The sequence below is a fragment of the Apaloderma vittatum genome, unplaced genomic scaffold (genome assembly GCF_000703405.1).
Source record: "Apaloderma vittatum isolate BGI_N311 unplaced genomic scaffold, ASM70340v1 scaffold5067, whole genome shotgun sequence".
NCBI classification, from domain to species: domain Eukaryota; kingdom Metazoa; phylum Chordata; class Aves; order Trogoniformes; family Trogonidae; genus Apaloderma; species Apaloderma vittatum.
In genome coordinates, this window is record NW_009725571.1 from 42,586 (window position 1) to 70,469 (window position 27,884).

Sequence of the window (27,884 nt, forward strand, 5' to 3'; positions counted from 1 at the left end):
CCAGGGCTAGAAAGAGCTCTCAGCTTTTCTCACGTGGCTTTGTTCTTCTCAGCATGCTCTTTCTTGAGCATGAGCCCCTGGAGACCCTGCAGCCTATGGTCAGGCTCCTTGCTGCTGCTGTGATTGAGAAGGATTTTTTATTTCTTTTTAAGCCTTTTGAAGTTGTTGCTTGCCTTTTATTTTTTTGCCTTGCCTTGCTGTATGTTTTCTTTTTGTTTTCTTTCAGCTGGACAGTGTTTGATTCTTTTTTTAATTTTCTCTTTATTGATTTATTTGAAACTGCTTCATATTGGAAGGATACCTTCTTGCATTTAGTGTCTTGTGTCATCCTGCTGTTCAGCTGCTCCACCTTCCTTTTGACCTGTCCCAGGTCCACGTTTGATAGGTGGTATGTTTGCGATGTGCTTCCGGATACCTATGTGCTGCTGCAGAGATTTAATTCTCCTAATCAACTCTTCTGGCTGCTCTTTGAAGTTCTGGTTTTGAATTTTGAAGTGCAAATGTGGTGCTTTTATTTTAAACCACTTTTCAGAGGTTTTAACACACCTCAGCTGCATTAAATCTCTGTACATCATGGTTTCTGTTACAGGGAGGGTCTTCAATGGTAGAATTTTGAAATGAGTCTTGCGTATCATTCAGCATCAAGTCAAAAGTTTTCTTTGTTCTTGGGCCACCTGGTTAGCCACCTCCTAAAATAATTATGAATTTTGCCTGAAAATTTAGGCTTGACGGTGTATCTGGAGTTTGTCATGCACTCATGGTGGGTGTCTTGTCTTTGCTGAGGTCTTGTCAGAGCTTCTGCAGCAGATCACAGCCATTCTTGCCTCTCTGGTGCGTGGTCAGTAATCCCATCCTAATTTTGTTTTTCCCTGTTTAGACTGAAATTTCCATCTACAGATGAACTGCGTGACTTCATAATTTGATTTCTTAACCTAATTCAACAGAACAAATCTCTCTTTCCTTAGGATAGGCTACTTGATGTAGCCTTCACGTTTCCAGTGTCATCTGGGGCTGCTATTACAGCATCCCAGCAATGGTTGGTTTATGCCTCTGGTACGTTTGCTATGCCAGATACTGCTTTTCATTATTTCTGTAGAGTTGTTCAGCTTCAGGGTAAAAGTTCTGTCTCTGCAGAGTCTCTCCTACACGGAGCCTAAAGGACCTTGCATAGCCCAAGACGTTGATTTTGCTTCCAAAAGTGATACCCGCACAAGAAAGCAAAACCGGAGCAGAAAAATCAAATTAAGAACGGGTTTGACACAGGGTGATACCAGGATGGGGTTGGTTTTGTGGAACCCCATTTCACTGATCTCTTCCCACAGTTTCATCTGCCTGCCAGAATAAACAAGCAGAGCAAAAAACCTTGCTTTGTGTGCACACGTACTTGCTTTGTAAGGAAAAATCTGCTTCCTGCCTCCTCCCGCCTTTTCAGTAGGATTTTATGTAATATTCCCCTCCTCCTCGCCTCCCCCTTATATGTCACCTATTTTGTTTTCAAAGTAAATTAGGATGAAACATGCCGGATGCAACAGCTTCCACCACATGTTGGCCAAGGGAATAAAAACTTGAGGTTTTTTCAGTTGGGAGGTTGTCCCGATGTGATTAGTGGCTCTGGCTGATGATCTGTTGGGTTTTGGGGGGAGCCACTGGATTGAGTGAACATCATTCACCCATCTGCTCCAGCAACATCTCCAGATCCTGTCATCTACAGGTCTACTTGAGAATTTGGGAGACACTGCAGGAATGTCTCTGGGCAGCCCTTGGAGAAGGGAGACAAGTTCACTTGAGGTAGAACCCTATTTCTTAACAGCCATGAAGCTGGAAACCATCTCGCAAGTGATTTTTTCCTAGAGGATTTGGGCCATTTGTAAAGAAAAACAAGGGCAAAACGTAGCGGCACGCTGTTGTCTGAAACCCATGGGACTTGAACAAATGCGCAATGAGTTGCAAAGCTGGACAAATAGTTTATATATATTGATCTTTCTCCGCATTCTTTAAAAATCTGCAAGAAGAAAACAGCAATTCAAGTTTTTTAAATCTCGGCATTGCTGACGCCATGTTGAGCCTTTACTTGTGGAAGCAATACAGTCTTAGGTGAGGGCTGCAGGGAAAAGGGCCATTTAGCACTTACATGCTCCGATGAGCCAGTTTAGGGTTCACAGGACCTAAAATTAGCTGTTCACAATTAGATTGTGATTTGTTGTAATGAGCAGAACTAACTGTGGTTTGAGCAATTTCAAGCTGTAATTAGAATGATTTTACCGTGAGATCACATTTCACTTCCCAAGTTACTTCCCTTCCCAACGTGGCCATGGCTTTTCCCCGATAAGTTGCCTTGAAATAACGTTGGTGTTCTTCTGCGGTGCGTGGGGGTACGTTCGGACCAGGTTTGATTAGCTGGGATTTATTGAAGGTACAGAAGTATTTTTGGAATTTTTATGTGAAGTGCTTTTTTTCTTGAGTGCTTCTCATAAATGCGGGTTTTCCTTGGTGTTTTCCAAGGGATGAATAAGATACTTCCTCTGAAGTCAATAAGAAAGTTGAAAGGAAAAACCTTTGATTCCTTATCTTCCTAATATATTTTCTTGTATAGAGATGCAAACTGTAATTTAACAGTTTGGATCAGCTCTGAATTTACAGAGCTGGTAGAATAGAAGTTAGTGAATTGTCTCCTTCCTTACTGTTGGGGTTTTTTTTCCTTCTAAATTATTCAAGGTAGTTAGCATCAGCACGAGAAGTTTATTTTTTACTGACTTCATATGACTTTAATAGTTAGCAATTGAGTGCTACAACAGAATTCGATATCGCTGGTTATACCCAAACTATAGCTGATTCAGCTGGATCTTTTAAACCTGAATTTTATCTCAGTAGTGATCCATAATTTCAGAAGAGTTATCTATAGAAATTAATATGCTATAGGCAAAAAAGGTCCTGGCAATCCTTCAGTGAACTGTGTTTGACTCCAGCCATGTCAGCCTGCAGTGGGATGTTAGATGTCATGCTGCAACCCCGCAACATAAATTTAATATTCTATTCTGACAGGTTGCTTATTCATACTGGCGTTAGCATATGAGAAGAAGAATGTGCCAAAAAGGACCATTAAGGCATAATTCTGCGGGGTGCTGGCAGAGCAAAGATTAAAAAGCCAGCTGAAGTGCTTTGCATGCTCAGTTTGCTCCCATCAGCCAGGCAAAAGAGCTTTCTCTTTGCAAGAGAAACGAGGAACGAGAGCGTGAGGAACGTTTCTTTGCAATTTGGTCCTTATTCCTCAGTTCTGTTGTAATGAGCACAGCTGTAGTGGGGAAAAAAAATAGAGAGGAAAAAAAACCCCACCCCACCACACAACAAAACAAAAAAAGGTCAAGAAAACCCCAACAGCTTTCTTGGAAGTAGGGCTGAGGTGTCCAGGAGATGAAACTCTGAGTGGGCTGTAGTGAGCTAAAGCATGTAACGGCTACTTTTTATATAGTGGGTGCTAACCAACAGAATATAGAATCCCAGAATCAGAGAACGCGTTGGGTTGGAAGGGACCTTTAGAGGTCATCTAGCCCAGCCTCCCTGCACTGGGCAGGGACACCTTTAACTGAGTCAAGCTCTCCTTAAAACCTCACAGTAAAACTCCAGAAAACCCCAACCCAGTATCGCAAACCTGCTGGCATCAAAGTGTGATGACATGTGGAGAGGGAGAAGAGTCAACCAGTATTTTTTTCCACCCAGCAGCTGTGGCGATGCCCTTTGCTACCGGAAAAACTGGTAGGGATTTTTAATAATGAGAATGTTGAATTGTCAGGGAAATGCTTTACAGAAATAAGTGACTTGAACGTGAATTTCTTTGGGAAAAAAAAAAAGTTGATGATAAATGACATTTTTTAAATCGTCGTTCATTTTTATATTTGATGTTATTTTCAGTGACATGAAGTGAAGGATCCCAAGGTCCAAGTGCAGTGCTTGAGGTGCTGTGAAAAATCATCTGCTCTTTGCAGAATTTTATTCAATGTGGAATTTCAGGTTGTGCTGTTGCTACCTGTCCCGGAGTCAAGAAGTTATTCATATTTTATTTTCCCACTGCCACCAACGAGTTTCCCACCCTGGCTGATCCAGCATTCCGTACACAACACTGGAATCAGCAGCTGTTTTGGGTTCAAACTCTTATTGCTGTGCCAAGATAGAGATGCAGAATGAAGCAGTTTCTTTGGTCTCTAGCTGACAACATCTAGAGTTTAAAAAAAAAAAACCAACAACAAACAAAAAAGACCAAAACAAAGAAACAAAAAAGAGGAGGAAAAAAGAAGAAACAACCCCACTCCTTAAGCAATATCTTTTAATACTGTACAGAACAGGAAGCATCACCAGAGGAAGGAATACTCCACATCCTCCCTCCACTCCTTTTAATTAAAAATTGATTCAAGTCTTGGTTTTGTAAGTCAGTCTATTCCGTAGAGTATCTCGTTTGAACTATTTCAGGACGCTCTTGGCACTAGGCATATTACCAAAGGGCAAACGTTATTTTAACCAAAGCTGAACCCAGGACTCCCTGAAGAAGGACCCCGAGAGTGAGTCCTGTCGGAGGCATTGGGAGGTGGAAGGAGAAACACGTGCATCTAGAAAATAAAATACATGTGTCAGCGACCACCTTACGACTTTTAGTGAAACCCTAAAAACCATCCCGATAACCTTGTCCTCTAGAGCAATGACCTTGCTTTGTACCTATGTGACGTTATCACCCCTCGCCCCGGCCAGCTGGCACTTTATATCCCAATTTCTTTGCTTCTTCTACCAAAACGTTGGCTCGTTTGTGGCACGTGAGCATTGTGTGGCTGTGTGATAACGGAGCATGGGCAGTCAAAGCACACGCGCCTTCACGCAAAACCCTTATATCTGCTTGAAGTGGGAAAAGGAGGGTTGTTGTTTTTTTCTGAATGGGTTACTGGCGAGTTTAGCTACGTGGGAGCCGTCGTGCATTTTAAAAGGAGAGGATCCTGCAGTGAACATATGAAAAAAAAGTGAAATTTGGATTATGCTTTTTTTTTTTCCCCCCCTAATAAAGTTGCTTCCCGTGTTCAGATAAGGTGCCACTGCAGGGTTCGTACTGCTGATGGGTGGGAAATAATGAACCCAAAAAGCACAAGTTGTTTAATAAGTATTACCATTCTCTTGGCACATTGAGTTGTTCATTGACAGTAGCTTCAAAGTTAAAACGTTTTCAAGAGTCTGGATGATGAGAAGGGTCTTTCTGAGCTCTTTTCGCTGACTGTGTTTTAGCATACCCAGTTACGTTTCTCGGTGCGGTTGGTCTCCATGCAATAACAAGTCTTCAGAGCCCCGTAATTCAAATAAATCTTGTATTTGCTTAACTACTGAAATGACTTGGACGAGCACAGCTTTTTCTAACAGCCTGATGCCATGTTCACGTTCTCGAGTTCTAATTGAAAAGCGATGTGCTTTTAAAATGGGACCGGGGTGGGGGGGGCATAATTTGCCTGTCAGTTTTTTAACTTTATGTTTTTAATTTCAGATCTCCTTCCCCTTCCAGAGGAAGTTAGAGATGCCATAGCTTTAATGTCTGTTTTAGCTGCCACACAAATGTTCGCTTTCTGTAAGAAAATCTAAACCAGGAGGTAATGCTATTTCTCCTGATGTGAAAGTCATTAAAGGCAAGTATGCTGTGAGTTCAAATGTTGGGGGGTCCCACAGAAATTCCCAGCTCCGACAACATTAACTCAAAAAGAAGGACAGCCTTTCTTTTTGATGCTGTAGCTTTCAGATGCATCCTTGCCGCTAGCACATTGCTTTTAAAAATCCAAACGAAATCTCTCTTGATTTGGATTTTCAGTCGAAGGTGTGAGACATGGACGGAAGTGTTGGCAGCTAAATCAGGAGTTAAAGCCACTGCACTGCTGAACTCACAAGGACGGTCTGGAAGAAGGAGACCTGAACTAAGGAAAAGCTGGGTTATTAGTTACCGTACTTTCTCCCGAGATCTATCTGTCTACAGATAAGTGTAGATGGATCGATATACACCTTTTACTTCTTTGGTCTTGTTTGCAGTTAGAAAAAAATGGAAGAGTGCGAGATGAGCTTAAGGTTCTCCTTCTTGGTCTTCCTTGCGGCCGGGCAGCAAATCCTCCTTCAGAAGTAAATCCAAGTCAAGGTCTGTGGGTACCACCGTAGTAGCCGTTGACTCCCAGAATGGGTTGGCGTTAGGATAGCAAATATCTGGCAGAAATTATTTATGGGCATATGTGCCATCGGTCTGTTCTCTCTGTGAAAGGGCAGAAAACCCCATTTGGATGTCAGGCAATGGCATGTCGGGGCTTTGTGGTTGATACAATGTGTGGCCAGGTGGGCAGCAGCTTTAGATCCCACAGTCGTCTCATGCTTGTACTTTTATCCAACTGCTTGCTGCCTTGGATTGGCATTTTCCTGCTTTCACTGCCAGTGGAGATGTCCTAGAACAATTTTGTGATCCTGTAGTTCTAAATGAGCTAATAAATTGCAGTAATGTGACAGAGCTTGAAAAGAATTTCCTGTAATGTTAAGTGACTGACAGTAAAATAGGTAAAGAGCTGGTCTTTTTCTTGGTATTTTTGTCCCTACTGCTACCAGCATTTATCTGAAAGGAACACTGGGAGGTTAAAAGGTGCGTCTGTGCATCATGAGAAAGGCAGACAGCTGGTGTCTGGAGAAAGAAACACGAAACATAGGTGTTTCCCGTGCAGACGGACGGTGTTTAGGAAGGTTATTCTCTGCTATCACCACCTGCTGTGCCTGAGTATAGTTTTGAGGCGAGATTCTCCCTTTCAGCTAATGCAAGAACATGGAGACCTGAAAGTGCTCTTCGCCTTGCAGGATCAGACTCTTGGAGAAGTCCCATGAGCATCTTACCGTCTTCCCCAACAGGAGGTTGGGTTTATACCCTTAGTTATTTTCTTTTTTCTTTTTTTTTTCCCTGCAATTTGTCAAGGGACATCTCCCTCCCACAAAGTGTACTGACCCAAATGAATTGATTTCTGGAGGCGTTACCGGTTAAGAAGGGTTCTGCACATGGGTGGGACCTCTGAGAGGATGAGTGGCAACGCACCGTAAAGAAATGCAGATTTGCTCTCAGTTCCTCTCAAGAATTTGCTTTCAGGCATTCCCAGGCCCTGGATCTTGCTGGTTGTGTAAAATACACTGTCGCTGTGCCCTGTCTGTTGCCTGAACGTGGCTAAACCTTCCAAGCCCTGCTCAAACAGGGCGTAAGTGAAAGGTAAGGATCCTTGTGTGAATATGGCCCGAGAGGCTTTTTCTTTCTCTTTCACCCATACGACCATTCATGGATTTCCCTTGTCCAAAAGCATTCAGAAATACATGAAGCTGAGCTTCTCGGAGTCGTTTGAGCAGGTGGGGAAGGGAAGGCATGGGAGCCCTACTGCCATTTGCTGCATCTGCTCTTCCTTGCATCGCTTTCAGATAACGAAGCCTCCTCGTTACATGTCTTTGATCCATGGCCTCTGCCCCTTCTCCATTCACATTTGGAATTGCATCTCTCTCTTAACTCAGTAGAACGATTCCAATCCAGAAAGCCTGCCGTGACTTCAGGGTACCGACCAGGCAAACAGCAGCTGGTGCCATGAATAGACTAGACCCAGGTGGGTTATTTCACCAGGGCTGAAATACGTACATTTAGATGTATAGAAAAAGAGTCAAAAAAAAAAGAGCTTGTGATAAATGAAACCAAAATATCAAAAAAAATTGTAAGTGTTGCATCACTTGAAGCAGCTCGCTAAAAAAAATAAGCTATATCTTAAGAACCTTAAGGAGACAGACTCTCTTCTTTAGTGAATACAAAAACACCATCTTCTTTTGTGATGAATTTTTCCCCCCACCCTACCTGCAGCACTTCGGCTCATTTCACAGGTGTCTTCTTGCGGGCTTTTTCTGATCATCACCATCCGAGTATTGCAACTCTTATTGTTCTGATCTTTCCAGAGGTTCAATACTTCTGTCTGCAGAAGTGCATCACCTCGACAAAACTGAATATAAGGCCAACAAAATAGCTGTTAAATGAGCAGGTGTCTGTCACTGAGGAAGGTACTCCGAAATTCTGGTTTTAACCACCCAAAATGGTTACTCTCACTCTCCTCAGGGAGTTGGTGGTTGGTTTCCATTTGGTTGCAATTTACGTCTATTTGGCAGGGTTGAGGTGGAAAGAAGCCAAGCTTTTTTCTCAGGATGACAGTCTGGTAACAGATGTCTAATGTTTCCCAACACATTTAGCTCATGTGATGGGAATTGTGAGCTAGTTTAGTAAAGCTGAGCAGTTGGGTAATTGCAAACCTTTGCCCCTCACGTTTTCTCATCTATCCTTTTTTAGCTGCCTAGGTAAGATGAGTTTTTTTCTTTTTTAATTGTCATTAATTTTGTATTTGTAGCTCTGGGAGGAAAAGCTTGAAACGTGTTTCAGAGTAATCGTCGTCGTAGGAGACAGTCTCTCATTTAAACGGTTGGAAACCTCCAGCAGCGTAAGAAGCCACATGTTTTCCTCTCTCGTGTTCTGCGTAACAGGCATTGCCCAAATGCTTGGGCTGTGGCTTCTGCGCTGTTGTTTCAAAGCAGCAGCATGGGGACAACGGTGTTTACTCCTGATCCCCCCGAGTACTCTCGTTTCTTGCAGGTGGTGCCTGTCCATGCTGAAGAGGAGGCGGAATCGAAGCATCGTAATTAGCAGCTCCTTAGGAGCGGCTATTTTATTTGGAGGAAGAGAACGAGGTGATGGTCCTAAGCTCCAGCTCTTCTACAGGAGGTGTTTTTACGTGTTAGGGCAAGATCATTACAGAAAGCTAGGCATTGGACTGAGGTTTAAGTAGCTACCTCTGTCGTTCAGATTTGCTAGAACCTTTGGAGAAGAGCTTGGGAGATGCTCGCGTATGACCTAGATGTGAACATCTCCTTGTCTGTGCTGTTTCTTGACATCCCTTATGGAGAAGATATTTCTCCTTTTACCTAAAGGAGCGGACCACAAGCTCTGGCGGCGTCGGTTTGGTAAGGAAGGTGACGAAACCCTTTATCAATGAGCAGAAATGTCCCATTAAGAGTGCGTTGGGAGTCAATACCTGGCATCCTGGAAGTTCTCGTGAGACTGTTGGCCTTGATTTTAAAAGCTCTTTAATAAAAAGCAGACTTTTTGTTGGTTTTGCCTATTCGGATCACATATTCTCAGCATCTTTTCCTTTTGTGCACTTCCAGCTATGATTTTTCCAGACATTTCAGTCTGTGATAGCTGGGCCACGAAGCACCGTTACCAAAATACTTGAAGCAGGGCTCTTTCTTAATTACACCTAATTCAGCTAGTGTCAGAAAAACCCGGAAATCTCAACATAGAAAGCTTGAGCCAAGCTTGCACCTGTATAGCTCCAGAATGTCACAGAGTGGGAGTGTGCTCATAGAGTCATAGAATTGTCAGGGTTGGAAGGGACCTTAAAGCTCATCTAGTTCCAACCCCCCTGCCATGGGCATGGATACCGCCCACTAGATCAGGCTGCCCAGAGCCCCATCCAGCCTGGTCTTAAAAACTTCCAGGGATGTGATGCTGATTAGCATTCGAGCTCACCTGAGATGTCTTCCCAACATGCCTCTTCCCTATTAATTTAGGAATTTCGATCACCAGCTCTTCCAGAGGTCAAAAAAATGGTCTCCTTGTTTGAAAGTTCTCAGAGCGCTGGCATGTGTGTTTAGGATATAATGGCCTTTCTCATTAGATTAAGTGTCCGATGGGAAGAGACTGTGGCACCTGCAAAGAGGTGCCCAGAAAAAAAATACACCCTGACCTCCACGTGGATATTCTTCCCACGGAGGGCTGCATTTTTTCCACGATCCCTTGCAGAGACTTGGTCAAGCTGGCTCTACCAGGCATCCTCACCAGCGTTCGAGCGTAGCAGGATTCTTCAACCTGGTCCAGAGCTAAACATTTTCCTACAGGCACACCAATATTAGTTTTTAAACTACCTCTGCCTTTCTTTGCAGTGCCTTCCCAATGCCTTGGAAAGGTCCCTTTTCTTTTAGAGGTGATAAGACATCACATATGTTTTTCACTATAGCTTTGACCTGCAGCAAAACCTTGGGGGTTTCTGGTTAGGGAGTGGCACGCTCAAATTAAGGAAGTTGGAAAGACATTGAATTCATAGAATGGCCTAGACTGGAAGGGACCTTAGAGATCATCTAGTCCAACCTCCCTGTCATGGGCAGGGATGCCACCTCTTGACTAGACCAGGCAACACATGGGGACCGAGCGGGAATTGAAACCACGACCTCGATGTTGGTCCTTGTTGCCAGCACCGCGCTCAAACCACTGAGCTAACCGGCCCCTATTCATATTTTTGTATTTTAGAACTCAAGACGAGGATTATACCCTGATTTCTGTTTTGGGAGATGGCTTGGGAATATTTGCATTTTGATATTTTTTATGCGACTGGAGAGATTTATTCTTAAGCTTTTGCAGGGCTGGAGTGCTGTTAATTTTTAGGCATTTGATTTGAAAGTGTACTTTGACCTTTGTAGCTGGGAATAAAGCACAATTCAGATGTGGCTGTTGTTACCAAGCATGCAAAGGGCTTGCTTGCTTTTACACATTATTTCGGTTTCACTCTGTTTTTGGAATTCCTTTTGGGTTTTGGATGCCTGTTGCATAATGTCTAGAAAACTGCATCCAATTTGATTTGTATGCTTCATCGCACTTGTAGGTACTATCAAAGACAATGAGCCAAGAGATTTCAAAAAGCAATTGCAAAAATGCTGCAAGTACATTTTCTAAGCAAAATAATAAATGAACACTTTATTTTTACTTCCAAATCCATCAGCAGAGCTTTCAGCTCCTGCAACTCCACACACAAAGCGATGAAGAAATTGGGACTGGAGTGGAAAATCCCATCTACCGTTGAACTGAGGGATTTTCAGGAGAATTGATGGAATTTTCAGGGGCCAGGATTAGCATCCTGCTTGCCGTGCCAGCACCACACCACATCTTACATAGTTTTTGTCCTCTGACTTCACAGGATGTGAACTATACATCGTTCCTGTAGGACATGGCAGTCCTTCAGAATGAGGGGTATTATAGGGAAAAATCCATTTCCCATCTCTGTCCCACATGGTTTTGGAGACCCTAACCCTTCTGACACACTGCTGTTGGACATCCCTCATCCCCTACTTGCTCAGCTGCTGAGGCGAGAAGATGGGGTAGGTGGTCTCCTGCATCCCAGGGAGCAGGAGATGGCTTCCCAAGTCTTGAGCAGAGGTCATGTAGAACTTCTTGACCCCGAGTTTGACTGTTGAAGGGACATTTTGCCTGCTGGGATTTCATCTTCCTAGCAGTTCTAAAGCAGTAAAGGGGATTTAACCGACCTACACTTTCACTGTGGAAATGAGACCCGTCTCATTTCTGTGTCACCCCTAAAATGATGTGTCCGCTGGGATTTAGAAGGGAACGTATGGATAGGTCTTTCCTGTAGGACAGCTTTCCTAGTGACAGGTTTAGTATGCAACTCATGATGAGCATCAAGTGATCAATACACAGCTGTGTCACACAAGGTTATCCCAAGTTCAAAGCAGGCTCGGTGCTGATTGGTTTCCAAAATCGGATGCATCGGGCTGCTGTGGCCACAGGAGCAAGGTCACTGAGAGGATCTGGTGACAGTACGAATAATAAAGCAGAGCTTAAGTAATTTGTCCACAGCACGCCCAAGATAAAATTGGGCTTTATTTTGTTGGACTGGGGGCTTGATGATGTGACCTTTCACCTTTCTCAACACTTCTTTTTATTTTTCACCTTTCACTTCAAATTTTGTTTTATTTTTCCTTTCTCTCCCCCAATGTCATTGCGGCTTTAGGCAGACTAAAGAAGGTAGTTTGAAGGGAGTAAGTCGGTAAATCAACTCCATCCCGTTATTGAATTAGAGATAGGTGTCATGGACAAGGTACATTAAAAAGACAGACAAGTGGATGCAGAGATAAGATCGTGGCTAGCGTGATGGTTTATCTTTATGTTAACGCTGTCATGCATAAATGAAGCATCCAGGTGAAACAGCAGATTGCGATCTGTCTGTTAATTGACAGAGACTATGGCCAGAATTAAGCAAGCCAACTCACCCTTTGCACCCTCCATGCCTCTCTCCATAACCCCGTCAACGCTCTTTGCCCATACAAGTCAGTGTCACCAGCAGGCAAAGGTTCTGTGTGCATGGGGATTTCTCCAGCAGCTGAATGTCAAACTTTATTGAGTGGGTGGATCCTGTTCATCCATTTCCCCTCCGAGCCTTTCTAAAAATACCCTAAACCTTGACAAGGAGCTATTTTGGAGGAATCATGTTCATGAGGATGGTCATGGGAAGCTTATTTTGGCAGGCTTGCATGTGTTCAATTTGCATGCTTCCTTACTCAAGGGCTTGGTGAACTTATGTTGCAGCCAGTTGGACGTAGGCTTAAGAGAGAGCATCTGGATTTTGGGACCTCCTGGGTTGGGACGTCTACTCCAGGCGAGTTTACAGGAGGAAAAGAAGTGAAGATATTCTTACAGGAATGTTGCTATGTGACTGAAGTCATTCATTTCAGGCATTTGCACGCCAGCCTGCAGCTTATCGGATCTGATTTCATAAAACCTGGCTGTGATTTCTCTCCAGGGACCTTAATGATCTTGCCACTTTCAATAAACATTTATAGAAACTGCTGCCAGCCTGTGGATAAGAGAACCTCCTGTGAGAGACTTTATCTTCCAAAAATCTTTACAGACACCAAAAAAAAGCCAAACCAACAGACCCACTCGCAAGAAGAACAATAGGAAAATGTCAAAATGTAGAATTTGCTGGGTAGCTGGAGCTGAATTGTGGTACCAGACACTTGCGCTGTAGGCAGACAGTAGGTATGTTGGCTTTTCTCACTTGGACAGCCAGGCACTTTCGGAGCGATGCTATGACTGGGGCCAGCAAAACGATGAGTGTGACTAAAAGCAAACTGTAAGAAATAAGATGGAAATTAAGCAGGTAAAGGCTATTCCACGCTCATGCCATTCCAGTACGGTATTGTGCAGTACTCATGCGTGCACCTCTAAGAAATTTCCGTTTTTTCGCATAAAAAAATCCAGATACGAAGCCGAAGCTGCCTTCTTCGCCAACCTGAAACTCGCTGATTTCAACATCATTGACACTCTTGGAGTCGGAGGGTTCGGGCGAGTTGAGCTGGTAGGTAACCTTTTCTTCTTCAAAGCTTGCATGATATCCTAGAATAAGTACTGCGTTATGAGCTTTTTAATTTTTGTTGTTGTTGCTACACCCAAAAAAGTGGGAGACAATTATGTGATGGGATAATATGTATTTGTAATGGTTGAAGAGAGCTGAATTACGTTTCCCAGTAAATAAAAACGTACGAGTAAACGCTCTGCAGTAACCATGAAGTTTATATACTAAGTTGAGAGAGGAGCGCACATCTTGTCTCTCCCCCAATTTTATAGCAACCTAAAAAAAACCAACCCAAAAATTGTGTGGCTGTTGAGTGCTAAGGGTAAAAGAGCAACCTAAAATCTTGCTTAACCAAAACTGGAGTAACGGTCCGATGTCTCCTCTAAGCAGTTTCTAATTCGTGAACAGAAATAGTTCTAGTTGCTTATCATGAAAGGTCTATGTTCAGTGTCTGAACTTCACAGAAAACTACTTTTTTTTCACAGAATTTTAGAGAAAGGACAAGATATGAGCTTGCTTTTTGCTCTGCTTCGGTTTAGACCTCTGCAGTCTTTGTTAAAAAAAATAGCCTGAGAAGGAGGAGACTGAAACAACAGTGACCCCTTTGTAACGTCATGTAAATACGAAAACTGAGAATAGAAAGAGGGAGCTGAGTTGACGTCCTGGTGCTGACCAGAGAGGAGCTTCTGATACCAGACACTAGCACAGTGTGTTAGGAATTCCTCTAAGTTAGGAACAGAAAAGGGAACTCTTACTTCTGCCGTCATGAAACTTTGAGCACATCCCCGTTTCATAACCCTGCGGGAGACGAACACGATCGTAGTGCTGGGAATTGGAAAACGGGCAAAATGAAGTGGATTTGGTGATTATTTGCAAATTCTGCGTTAAAAGTGCGACTCGCCATGATTTATTTCTGGCTTCTCCCGTTCAGATGGTTATAAAATTGTGCAGAGGAGAACACGATCGTGAGAATGCCGGTCCTTTCCTGGGGTTGGGGTTCTTTCTTTATTTATTTATTCATTTGATATTAGCAACTGTTGTTTTGGAAGGGAGTCACAAGAGCTCACCCCGTAGCCTGGGGAGGCTGTCTTTTCCCCGCTCCTTCTATAGTCAGCTGCTGCTGCTGAAGCTTTAGAGCAGGAATTTAATTTGCATTGCGCTCAACCTCCCTTTTGAAGGCCCCTCACCCTCTGTTGACAACAGCATAAAGCTCAGGAGATTTGCCTCCTGAATTAGCATCACCACTGGCTTCTCTGCCTGAGGTGACCTGTAATGAGGGACCCACCACTTTGGGGCTTGTTTCGAATCTTGTGAAGGAGCGCGTGAGGTTCTTTTTCATTTTTAAGGCTTTTTTTTTTTTGGTGCCTGTCGTCAAGATGTTCCAAAAAGCTCGAGAGGTTCCTGGGAAGATGTGTGAGTTTGTCTTTATGAGGGGTTGTTGGTTTGGGTTTTTTTGTGAGACCCTCAAACCACACAGATATGAAAGCAAATTAAACTGTTACTGATGCCCTGGGCCAATCCAGGGTTAATTTGGAGGCTTCAGGGGTGAGTGTCGCTTGGCCAGGTGGGGAAGAACATGAGCAGACATGCTCAGTCACTTTGACATCGCAGTCAGGTATTCAATTCTTAGGAGATGCCCAAATCTCAGAACCCTTCAAGAAGCCTTGGTGCCACCTATGCAGCTGCAAATGGGAGAAACATTTCCAGCAGCTCGTAGGGGTTTTCTTCAGGGGTGGCTTTTAGACATTGCCAATGCTCTCCTAGGCAGGGAAATGTTGGTTAAGGTAATTTGCTGTAATTCTTAATACTGAATTACACACAGAAGGATGAAAGATATTTAAAAGTTTAGCTTAACACTCCAAATTTAATTTTTTTTCTTTACCGCCAGGGAAAATGTTGTTCTTAAAACAAGAAAATGTTCTTTTTTGTCAAAAAACCAAACCAAGGTTTGCTACCTCTTGCTTCTATCTTCTCCATGGAAAATATATTTTAGAATTTAAGGCTCAAAAATTAACTAATGGAAAATGTATTAGAGGAATTGACTCTTTTATCGCCTGACTGTGCTACAGTAGCCTGCATGTGCACAGCACTGTTGGAATGTGTTTCTGGAAAACACATCTTTGTGCTTTCCAAGAGTAAAATTGATCAAACAAAGTACATTGCAAGGAAGAAGATGTTTATAACTTAACTTTGGCCACTGTGGGCAAGCCCTCCCTCAGGGCATCTCCAAACCCTTGAAGAGGGGCAACTGGTGGCGTCTGGTTGGAAACTGGAATGTCTAGGGCTTAGCTCAGGTCTTGCTGGCCAAGAAGGAATCACACTCCCGTTGGTCTGCATTTTAATTTCCAGGTCAGGTTTGTATTGATACACGCTGGTTTTCCAGGCACCTCTGTGAATGTAGGGTATTTTGAGAGGTCACCCCTTTGATGCACGCTTTTAGGCAGAAGAGACTAAAATCTAAATTATTTTCAATTCCATGGAGATTAAAAGAGGAAATGGTTTTTGTCTGGCTTTTCTAGGTAGGGTTGGGGTTTTTTTGTACATCATGGGACGTTTCCAATACATTGGTGTTGTATGTTGTTTGCTCATCTTTTTGGTGGCTGCTGGCTGCCTCTTGTAACATGCCTTGTCCTTATGGATGCTCCCTCATCATCCCCAACTGGACTATGCCATTGGCTTCTACCTGGGCTTTTCTGGAGGGGAGAAACCAGCTGAGCTGTTTCAGACAGGGACCAGCTCTGCCACTGGGACAAGAGCGAATAAAAAAGCTTTTGCTGACTTACAGCAGGACCTGCGTGATCCTCGGTGTTTGCAAAGCAAACAGGTGGGTTGCAGAGCCCAGGGCTGGCAGTGCCGCATTCCTAGGACAGCCCTCCTGCCTTTCAGAAGGCTGCCAAGTAGACATGATCTCAGCTGGTGGACGCCTCCCCTAACAGGGCAGAAGGAAGACAGTAGGAGGGACTTCTTGGTTTTTAATAGCACAGATTATTAACAGGGGCATCCACTATTTTTTTTGCACCTCGACTTCTCAGCACCGTGTCAGTCGGGCAACTTCTGGCTTGGGATCCAGGTGCCTCACTCATACGTTGTTGCAGGGAATGTCATTCCCGGTTCGCTTTCCATGAAGAGGGCAGAGATGTAGGTCAGGTGTCCTCAGCCTTCAAAAAATCAACTCTCCTGCGCTTTATTGCTCTTGTCTTTGTTCTTTAATTTCCTTCGAATTTAAGTCCTGTGTTTCTAATCATCTGCCCCGGCTCAGTTATTTTGGATTTAAATCGAGATTATTTTAGGCTACTCTGAAATAAATGTGTGGGAATATCTGAATACACAGGACTAGAGGCATTATCAGCAAGAAATTGATTCATGGAGGTGATGGCCACACACAGGTAGTCTCAAAATTAGGTCCGTGCCTGAACACATACCTTTCTGTTGTATTTATTTACGCAGTTATTGCTTCCGGCGGTCACTCAGTGGTAAGGGAAGAAGATTTTAAATCACTCCTGTGGTTATGCAATTGCAAAAATAAAATATTTGCTCCATTCCAAGTTTGACTGAGACTTGGCTTCAGGTACGTCTATGTTGACTTTCAGGACAGTGACACCAGGGAAAACAAATAGACTTACCCACTGTCGCTGCAGGTACACAGGCTTGGAGGGGGAAGGCTGTGCCTTCTGCGTGGCCTATGGATAAATATGTTTTGGGACGTCCCGAAGGCAGCAGATAATGGGCAGATTAAGCACAGTCTCAGTTTTTAGCCCTTATTTGACAAAACATCGTTTTAACGTTCAGCAGTTTTGCCGCAGTTGGTGGCACAGATTTCAGCCGTATGGTCATTAAACCTCGAGCTAGAAGGGACCTACAGAGATTGTCATTAAGGCAGAGTCAACTGCATGTAACCGCTTCTGACCAAATTTCCCTCATTTGTCATTGAATTCTTTAGGGAAGAAGGTTCCCAGGAAGGTTTTTCCTAACGTTTAACATCATCCTGCTGTAGTTTGTAGCAGGCTTGTATATATACAACCCTTGAGGTTGTGTCGTATTGATTGGAAGACTATTGATTTGAACCCGAGGAACTCTTCTCTTTAAAAGAATAAATGTGCTTCTTTTGAGCTTTACATCTAATTCATGCTTTTTAGGGCCATAATCATTCTTGTTCCTTGCATGGCTCTCACCTCGTTGGAGGGATGCCCAAACCAGGCACATTAGTCCAACCTGGACCTTCCCCGGCTTAGGTGGAGCGGGACAAGATGGGGCAGCACTTTGCCACTACCGAACAGTGTCCCTTTTATCTCAGGGGACCACTGCAATTTGTAAAAATTAGTTTGAATTCCCTTGCTCTTCTCAGAAGCCCTCTCTGGCTTGATTTTAATAGGTGCAAAATTAGTTACATTCTTATAATTTCATAATCCAAGCCAAACCAAGGAAGTGGTTTATGGTCGCGTATCCTAGGCAAGACCTCCCTTGAAGTCCTTTCGGCTTCGTGGTGGCCACTAAAAGCTGAAGTTCTTTAAAATATGGAGATTAATTAAGACATACACATAAGAGCAAAGCCTGGTTTCAGCCTCATTTTACTGGGGCTAGGTAAGACCTTTTTATAATGGACAGTATGGCATTTTTCATTTTTTTATTTTGTGTTTTAAGAGAAATCCGGCCACTGATTATGAAGTGCAATCAAATATATTATAGCCTCTAGCCTGTTTTGTAAACAAAACCATTAGAGAATTAATTAGATGACAAGGGGAAAAAAAACCCACTGCAATTGTCTTCCAGTAGGCTGACAGATGCGTAATTCAGATATTTATTAGTGGAAATTTCCAGTGGCGTAGCTATCCTATTGTCCCAGCTATTGCGAAGTTTTTTTAGTAGAAAGATCCATCTTCTCTTTGAAATCTCGTTTTTGTTTGTAATCGTCAGGAGTCCTTTCGCCTCCTTCCTTTTGAGAGAACAGGCGGTATTGGGGCACCCAAGGCAGAGAAATGGAGATGTGAGGGAGGAGTTTGAAGATCACGTACCTGACTCAATCCCACACTCATCTGGCAATGAAACTCCTGCTGCTGAGCTGAGTGAGACACTCGTTAGGAAGATTTGGCCCTTTTTTGCCCTTTTCCTTTCTTAACTGTATGAGGGTGCTTAATTTATAATAATACCATCCGATGGAGCAGTGCAGAACCGTTTCTTTTTCCGTTGTTTTTCCCTTTGATTTTTAAGTCCAAATGGAATTAAAACCATTCTTAGTAGGTGGAAACATATTCTCAGGGCTCATCTGTTGACGGCAAGGCTGTTGTCAAGATTTGGACAGAGGAGATGCTGTTTGTGACCTGTCGAGCGTTGTCAAAAGCTGGATCAGCACACAAGCTGTCAAGCCGGCGGCTTCAGCTCGGGCTGGAGGCAGGAATAAGATGTAAAAATAGGTGTTACATTGCAGACAAAGCCAAACTCAGGAGCGGGGCCAGATCGTGTGTGGGACTGGAGAGTTGAGGTCCATCTGGTATTTTGAAGAAACCCCAGTAGTGAGTTTTTCCATTGGGTTTCACATATTTGAGCTCTATAACTCTTTTTCTGCTATTTACTTTTTATTGGGATGTTTTTATGCGTGAAGCTGTTTACATTCCTCCCTGCTTTTTAGCCCTTTCCTTCTAGACATCTTTGAAAAATAATATTCACCTCTGGGCTTTATGGAAAGACACAAATTTTAATGCGTTTCCCAGTGCCCTTGCTTGTAAAAAACTTAGTAGTGCATGTTGTCAAGCAGTGAATATCAATTTTCAGTACAGGGAACGAAACATAAAATTGCAGGGCTTTAGCACAGTTGAGTATCTGATTAAACAACCTTAATTGTTAAATAGCCGAGGTTTTCTAGGGACTGTGCATTTTTTAGCCTGTACTCATAGAGTATAATTTTGCAATTTATTTTCCTGTCAAGTCCCATAGCACTCAGGTTGTGATACAATATTTAGCGCTTTCCCGACCAGTTGAATCTAGACTTTTTCAAAGAAAACAAGGTCACGGCCACGGACAGTTTCCACCTTGCTGTTCACTTGCAGTTAATTCTCGACCCACCCTTCAAAATTTCAACCTCCAGTCTGTCTTAAAGACTTAATTTTTGTTACATGATTTTTTTTCTTTCCATCTACGGTCTTTTTTTTTTTTTTTCTTCTTAGTCTTGACTTATTTTCCAGCCTAATTCAGTCCTGAAAGCATGATGTACTTTTTTGTTGGGGTTTGGGGTGAGAAGTCACTGCTTTGTTGGTGCAGCAGCTCAGCTGTTGAGATTAGGAGAGCTCGGCTGGGAAGTGCTCAGCGCCAGCTGCTGCTATTTTTGTCTCTTCCAATGCGTCTAGCTGGGAAACAGCGGAAAATAAAGGCTCGGGGATGTACCCAGCAAACAAAAGCATTTGCACCGAGCACCGTGGCTGAGTCGGTTATTATTTAAGGCAGTACGAGGACGCTCACGGTTCACATTAGCTCTTAGACCTGAATAGCACACATCTAGCAAAATGCACAGCCAGCAAAAGTTGGGAAAGCGTATTCATGTTGTGGAGGTATCGCCGTGCTGGTGCAGCGAGCAACGCGACGCTTGTCTGCGGGTAGCAGACATGAGAGTTCAAGAAAGGTTCCTGTCCGGCTTCCAAAATATCACTGTTGCTGAATAGTGAGGAAAAAGCCACATTTCCAGAGTAAATGAAATAGTTTAAAGTCTTGTGTGTTCCTGTTTAGCTGGGAGCCCGGCCAGCTCCCTTGAAGGTCTGCAAGGAAGGCTGCTGAGCAAGGTTTTTTGTGAGCACCAGTGAAAATCCTCTTCAGATACCTCCATTATATCAGGGAGAAGAAATCTGTGTAGCTGCCAAAAGGAAGGAAGGATAGACTATAAATACAAAGAGGTGTTCAGGTCTGCTTTCATGCCCTTGAGTCTGTTGCTCTTTCGTGGGAGTCGGGGGTCTGCACAGAGGGTGCTGTGGTGGCAAATATTATCTGTAGCAGCAAAACCGCAATCGTAGAGCGTTTTGAAAACCTCCAGCCATGCAAGAGCCCCCCAGGCACGACCTTTGCAGGGAATGGAAATTCAGAAAATCAGGAGTTCTTTGCTGTCTTCTCGTAGAAGAACACACAGGAGTAGGCGACTGGGGTGAGTGAGATAGATGCAGTTAATAGAGCATATCCTCAGGCGTGGTAAGGTCCAGCCACCTCACTAGTCTGTGGTGAAAATAAATCCTTCTTGAGGGGATTATTCTACATTCTGGTCAATATTTAGTAACATTTACAGTTTCTGAAGGTCAGCTGGCGTTATATGAGGTCGGCTGTCGCTGGAGTTGCACAGAAATTGCTCACATGGCAGACTATATATAATACACATAGATGATTTATAGTAAATAGAGGCAGAGAAGGAGGAAGGGTAGGAAACATACAGATAGGCCCATTTAACTCTTTTTTTCCATCGAGGTCTGCATTTTGTCTCATCCGTATCCGTTGTCCCGGAAAGTCTGAAAAAGCGTTAAGGTGTAAAACTGTATTTATTTGTACATGGATTATAGCTGAGATAGATAGATAGATAGATAGATAGATAGATAGATACATAGATAGATACATAGATAGATACATAGATACATAGATAGATAGATACATAGATACATAGATACATAGATAGATACATAGATAGATACATAGATAGGTAGTCAGTCAGTCCTGGAGCAGGTTGCAGAAGTTTACACCCCATAAAGCAAAGCGGTGCTTTTGGAGAGTTTGCAGCATTTTCATATAAGCATGGGGAGACCAGGAGAAGCCAGGTGAGATCTAACCAAAAAAAAAAAAGGAAAAAGCAAGAGAGCTTGGTTCTCTTTTCTTTTGGTTGTCCTTCTTCTCCTTCTCCTCTTTTCCATGGTAAGCTGCACGCTTTTCCCTTTCCTGAGGCATCTGGGAGATTTTTCTGGTCCTTTTTTTTAGGAGTTTGAGCTTTCTGCCCGACATCCCTCCCTCCTCCTGAGCTGAGATGCAAAATCCTCCTGGCTTCTGTGGCTCCCTCTGCTATTTTTCTCATGATAATTGAAGGACAGAATGTTCTTAGCACCCCATTCTCATCTGATCAATATTCATACTTCTATTTAAAAAAAATAAACAGACCAGGAGGCTCCTGAATATTTTTTCTTCTACTTTTGAATTGAGGTTGGGTTTAGACGTAGGTGGGGGTTTTTCCTATTAATTATGAGCAGAATATTAAAAATTGCTGTTTGTAAGAATCATAGAAATGACCTAGCTTTACGTCATAAAAACACTCCTTAGAATTACCACGTTTGGCAGGAATACCAAAGCAAGGGGAGGACTCGGGCATGCTGAAGAAGGAGAAGTTTACAGGATTCGTTTTCCAAGTAGACAACCAGGTGATCCAAAATTGGAGCCTTAGCTTTTGCACCTCAGCAGCTTGTCTTGGGGCATCAACAGGTTTAAATGCAAATTAGTCCCTCCCAGACTCTCAAACTCTCCCAGATCCTCTGCCCTTGGGATCCACTTAGGTCTGTGAAAAATGGATCTAAATTCTCCCGTGGCATTAGGGCCAAGTCATGCACCAGCTGATTGTAGCTGCTTGATTATTCTATGTTTCAGCAATTATGACAGTGATACATCATCAAACACCAAATAAAACCCCTGCCTTCTGCTTCCTTGTAGTCATTTCCTTTTATGTACTTATTTGGAAGCTGTGCAAATGTATATATAGGAAAGCAGATTATTGTGTGACCCAGCCATCCCTGAAAAAAACACACCCAGTAATTAAGGAAAGAAATAGCCTTTTTAATGAAAGAGACAAAAATTAGGTAGTTAGAATCCATGGTATTAAAATGGTAATGCCAGAAGGGGACACAATGGGACTCATTCATTGTACTCTTTCTTCCACAATATTGGAATTTATTCATCTGAGCCTCCACCAGATTGTTGTGTTTATTTTTAACACTGATGTCTAGTACAGATAAACATTAGGAATAGAGGAATTTATGTTTCAAGTAAGTTTAGTGTGCTAAATACCTTCTATTTCTTTTCCTTGGTTTTTTGGGGGGTTTTTTTTTTAATGTTTCATGTCCAAATTGACCGAGAAGTGTTCAGATTTGCTTTTTTGGTTCCACTGTTCATTTATTATTTGTCTGTGGGCAGACTAACGTTGAAAAATACAGACTGAGAGAAAAACAAATCTGATCTGTAATATCTTAATAGGGATTTGCACAGACTTCTGTCTGAAATTATTTGCACGGCAGCTGATTGTGCTTGTCCATCATCAGATGGACAGGTCTGATGGGTAACCACAGAGTCTGGATTAGCATCAAAACCAAGAGGGATAGATTCTCCAGAAGCATATGTCTAGTGATATTAAGCCTTTTTTGCTTAATATCACTGTTGTCGTTGTGGAGGTTTCTCTGTTTTCCAAGTTTTGGTAAATTCTGCTCAGATTTTATCCAAACTTTTATCATGTATTGCCTATATGCCACCTCGCTCCTTTCCTCTGAAGCAGGCTGGTGTGATTTAGATGGGATAATATAAATAATTTATTCAAACAGTCTAACTAAATTCCGTATGCCATTTGTTCAAAGTGAAAAAAAAAGAAACCACAGCCAACCAAACAAACAAACAAACTCTAACCCCGAACAAAAAAACGTTTTTATCGTTTTCAGTCTGCCATAAATGCACAATTCCCTTCTGCTTTGAGCTGCGGTCAAACCCCATCGGGGAGGCAGTGCTGGGTTGCACCAGTTCAATAAATAACTGGGCAGCTCTACTGCAGAGATGAGGAAAAATATTTTTCTTTATTTTATGTGGATTGTTTAAGTCTTTGTACCCTGTCTCCCTGAAGATTAAATGGCAAACGTGGGCTTCACGCAAAGATAATAATTACAAGTGTCAGTGTGAAATATAGAATAGTGCCTTTGGAAAAAAATAAAAAGAGCTTGAAAATGATTGTGGCTGTGGGGAAAATGAGAAGCCACAAATCTGGGGACCAAAACCCCAAGTGGTTTTAAAACAGAGAAATACTTGCATGCATATATACATATTGAAAAAATTGTTGATTAAAAGCTTTATCCATAGATGACTGGACACTAATTTATGAGGGTTTATTTCTGGCTGAGAAATCAGCCTTTTGGGGGTTGATTTTCTTAAGCCGTATGTGTCTCTGTGGGCATCAGAGCACCAGTTTGATCTCTGGCAAAGACGGGGTGCTGGGGATATCCTCCCTCCTTGCATTTTCCCCGCAACCTGAACCGTTACGTGAGCAGAGCAGATGTGGAGGAACCTGTTGGAGGGTATGGTGTGCAGCCTGGGAAAAGTGGGGAGGTGCCACGTCTCCTATTAGCCCATGTTTCTGATTTCAAGAAAATATAAAAATAGCTATTTTGTTAAACAACTTACGACTGCGCGAATGTTGTCTCCTGGCCCAAGAAGCACGTTTGGTTTCTGATGGGGCTTGGTAACAGATGCGCCACCCGGCTGCTGCCTGAAGTCAAATTCCTACAAGAAAACCAAAGCAGAAGTCGCCAAACGGCACCTTTTACTCTAACGGGGGGAAAAGCACGTAACTGGCAAAATTATTGCGAGCAGCTGCCGGGGGAATTTAGGAAAGCAAGAAGCCTGGTAGGGCAATGACGAGGTTCCTTTCTCGTTTAGTGGTGGCTAAAAGGGGGTGGCTGCGATGGAAAGGATGCCTGCCCTCCAGCTGTCTTTTGGGATGGGTACCAGTCCCTCAGAGCTGCTGGGGATGCCTCAGGGTTCAGAAGTTACCAGGGTTACGCTGGCAAGCAAGCAAACAGCCGCCTTCAACCTCGTCTCGGGAAATCAGGCTAAAAATAGGTCGCTAAGGCTGAAGGTTAAAAGTAAAGGCGTGACCAAGCAGCACTGTTGAAAAGCCAGCTCTGCTCATCCTCTGCAAACATCCAAGGACTGCATTTCCCTGCCAGGGCTAGAGCATCTGTTACTATCTGTAGGAAAAGGCTTTGTGAAAATTTTACATTAGCTAGCAACGGCTTCTTGACCTGAGAGTAACGCTGGCGGTTGGGCTTTCCCTAAAGCACGTGGAGGTCTAGAAGTGGCTTTTCAGTTTAGCCAGATATTTAGAAATTCGGTTCATACTGAAATGAAGCCAATGACTCAAGAGCTGAGGGGAATTATTTGAAGGTAGGGTGGTGGGGTTACTGCATCCCCACGCTGCTGGACTGTCACAGCTCGCAGGGAGGGGATGCATCTCCCTCTAACCAGTGCGTTCTGCCTGCTTTACCCAAGGTGCAGCTGAAAAGTGAGGAGTCGAAGACGTTCGCCATGAAAATACTGAAGAAGCGGCACATCGTGGACACGCGGCAGCAGGAGCACATCCGCTCGGAGAAGCAGATCATGCAGAGCGCTCACTCGGACTTCATCGTGAGGTACCGTCCCCGTGCCGTGCGCGTTGCCCCGGGGGAGCGAAGCGCAGCCCACCTCACCGTTTCACAGGAGTAACCCACTTGCTGCTGATAAATCTGCCCTGCAAGGGACTGCAGATGCGGTGCAAAGAATAATGTCTTCTCCAGGCCAACGTGAGGTTACTTTACCCATGGGGGACACCTGTGCAAGCCTCAGCTTGCACCACACCTTTGTCCCCGTGCTGTGCTCACGTGGCTTTGTGGCTCCACGTCCAGCCCATAGCTGGGGCAGAGCTTGCCCATGCTGGTGGGCGATGCTCCAAGCAGATACACGCAGTGCAACTCGCCATCCCCCCCTGCTCAAGGTTGATATTCCTCTTTTTTCTTTTTTTTTTTCTGAATTTCTGCATTTTCCTTCTTGCAAATGGAAGCTGGAAGGCAGGGTTAAATTACTGAGGCCGTGTGCTGTCACATGTGTGAACAGCTGTATCCAGTGCTTCTCTCCAGGGTGGTGAAACGCTGGCACAGGTTGCCCAGAGAAGCTGTGAAAGCCTCCCTGGAAGGGTTCAAGGCCAGGTTGGGCGGAGCTTTGAGCAACCTGGGCTGGTGGAAGGTGTCCCCACCCAGGGGGGTTGGAACTAGATGATTAAGGTCCCTTCCAATCTAAACCAATCTGATTCTTTAGCCTACACGAGGTAAATCTAGTTTAGCATCCCTTGACTCGTCATGGGCTAAACCCACAGCCATCCCCAAAACCTAAGGAGATGCATTTCTTCCATGAATAAAATCGGGTGCCAGGTATTTTGGTTTATTTTAACCCTAACAGCCAAGTTCTCTGACTGCTCAAGGACTGGGAGTATCTCTCGGCAGAAAGCAGAGAAGGCTGTTGGTACGAGGTGAGAGCAGCGGGTGGTGAGGAGCTCTGGCAGGATGGTGGCATTCCGCTGAGCTGGAGGTATCTAAAAGGGCAGCCTCTCCTCTAAGGCCATCACTGAGGGGGTGCTTCCTTCCCAGGCAGACCCTCGGGATTCCCCGTGGTTGATTCATGGGGGACAACTGCAGCCCCACACCCTGCCTAGCTGCCAGTTCCTTCACGCCGACGGACAAACACACCCCCGTTCCCTAGGATAGAGTTTAATATACCTCATGGGCTTATTTCAGCCGATAGATCTATTTTCTGAAGGCTGAGCTATCTCGGGGATGGGGATGGAAAGGGCGGGGCGAGGTGTGGGGCTGGCCGAGCAGAGGCATATTATGACACCCTTTCCAAAAATACCCCCTCCTAAATACAGCACTTGAACCTGCAAGCGTTTCTTACTGGAGCCACTGATATTCATAGCTAATAAAAGAAATACTTCTTCGTTACCCACTTCAGGCAAGTGAAAAAAAAAAAAAAGAAAAAAAAGACAAGTTAGTCGTCAGCCTTTTCCTTCCATGTCCTGCAATAATTCCCATGCTTTACAGTAACGAGTCTCCCATAACTATTTTCTAATACCCCCTGGAAATGCTGCACTGGGGAGGGACTTTCTAAGTTGTGAAGTCCAACCTTTTGCTATTGCATGTCCCGCAGACTAGAAAATCCCTGATTTATCAAACTCTCTGTCTGTTTTTCCCCCTCACTTTTGCACATCCACAAGGATTTGAAGTTGTTCTGGAGTTTCTATCCTAAAATTATTCATAACCTGTTTATGCCCTTTCTTGGGCCACCTGTAATATTTTTTCTGGGTGCTACAGGCAGAAATCTCATCGCTTCAGTAGATTAATTGTTTTCTGGGATGCTGGGTGAAAGGTGGATTTAAAATGATCTTGGAGCAAGGACAAAACCTCTGGGGTATCAGAATGGGAAAGACAAAATTCCCAAAGAACTCCATTCTTTTCTTAATTCATCATGAAAACATTCATTAAAAATCATTGAGGAATAGTTCAGTTTGGTCATTAAAATGCATTAAACCGGGCAAAGAAGCAGAAGAGGCCAAGTACCTCTAAATGAAATTTACTCGTAGATAAATGGAAGAATCTCACAGAACAGGGAACGCTCTGGGTTAGCTAAAGCGCCAAACAAGTGTTGAGCAGTGAATGTCTGCACTGGATCTGCAAATATTTAAATGAATAACAAAGAAAAAACTAATTCAAATATTGCAACAGTTCAAATTTAGGGCTGCTTGATCTACTGAAATAATGTGGCTTCCTCATGTATAATCTTCATGGTTCCCTTACAGTTGATAAACAGTATTTGATTATTTTTGTTTTGCATGTTTTAGGCCAGATTTGATGCCCATAAAATTTTCTGAAAAGCAGCTTTTCAGCAGGGCTACCTTAACTGGAGAAAATAATGCCTCATTTCAGTAGCATTGAAAATTATTAGTTTTTTTGTATTTCGGATTCTTGACTGGGTAGGTTTTCTGTAAACCTTGATGTAGAGACAGTATTTATTGAGATAAGTTATATTTTTTCCAAATTGTCTTTGTCGTGACTGCAAATAGAGCCTTTTAGCTACAGAGGTAAATCTACCAAACCACCAGTTTTAATTTGTATCATGTTGTGTCAGCCCTTTAGTTTTTAACTCTTGGGAACTCCCAGGAATGCAGCAATTGCACCATAACCAAATATCTCTCAGCATCTCCTGCTCTGCCGAAGCTCGGATTCGTAAAATTTATTTCTAAACAGTGTAGAGAAACCTTTCCAGTGTCCCTGTGCGCATCCGGCTCATTCTGAGCTGATATTCCTTTTTTTTTTTTTTTTTTTCTGATTTTCACAGTTTTATAGTTCCATTTGTTTACCATATTGTATTAAACTCAGAGCGTGGATTTTACCACGCAATTTAGACGGCACTTGTGGAAGATGGGTTCAGAAAGCCCATCCTGTCTATCCCTTCAGGAAATTTTTCCTCCATGTTCAGTCCCTGGGATTAAGAAGAAGAGCGCTTTTAGATCCTTGCATGTCAGTGGGTTCTCCTTGAGCTCTACCAAGTCAGTGGCTTTATGCTGTGAAGGAGATCGGAAATTGGGAGGCTCTCCTTTGAAATGATTGAATGGAAGGAAGACTGCTGATCTGCAGCCGGACTCTGCAGCGTGAAGAGTAAGACAGAATTGTAGAATCATGGAAGTGTTTAGGTTGGAAAAGACCTGAAAGATCATTGGGTCCAACTGCTAACCAGGTCCACTGCTAAAATGGTGATTTGGGCGTTAGAAAAAAATGGTAGAACTTGTCTCTGAAGCCCATCTGGAAAGGCAAGTGGCAGGTCATGCCATTAGAAATGGCAGATTTTTTGTGTAGCGCGCAGAGCAGTGGTGCCCTCTTCTTC

General features: G+C 43.4%; 1 protein-coding gene across 1 annotated transcript in view; it reads left to right on the top strand.

Annotated features, from left to right (window-relative positions):
• The window catches only part of PRKG1 (protein kinase, cGMP-dependent, type I), a 68,258-nt gene that overhangs the window by 28,811 nt on the left and 11,563 nt on the right, over positions 1 to 27,884 (top strand). Inside the window, exons 4-5 of the mRNA XM_009872941.1 lie at positions 13,115 to 13,211; positions 24,465 to 24,604. Coding sequence (XP_009871243.1) covers positions 13,115 to 13,211; positions 24,465 to 24,604 — 237 coding nt within the window. The remainder of the gene's footprint in view (positions 1 to 13,114; positions 13,212 to 24,464; positions 24,605 to 27,884) is intronic.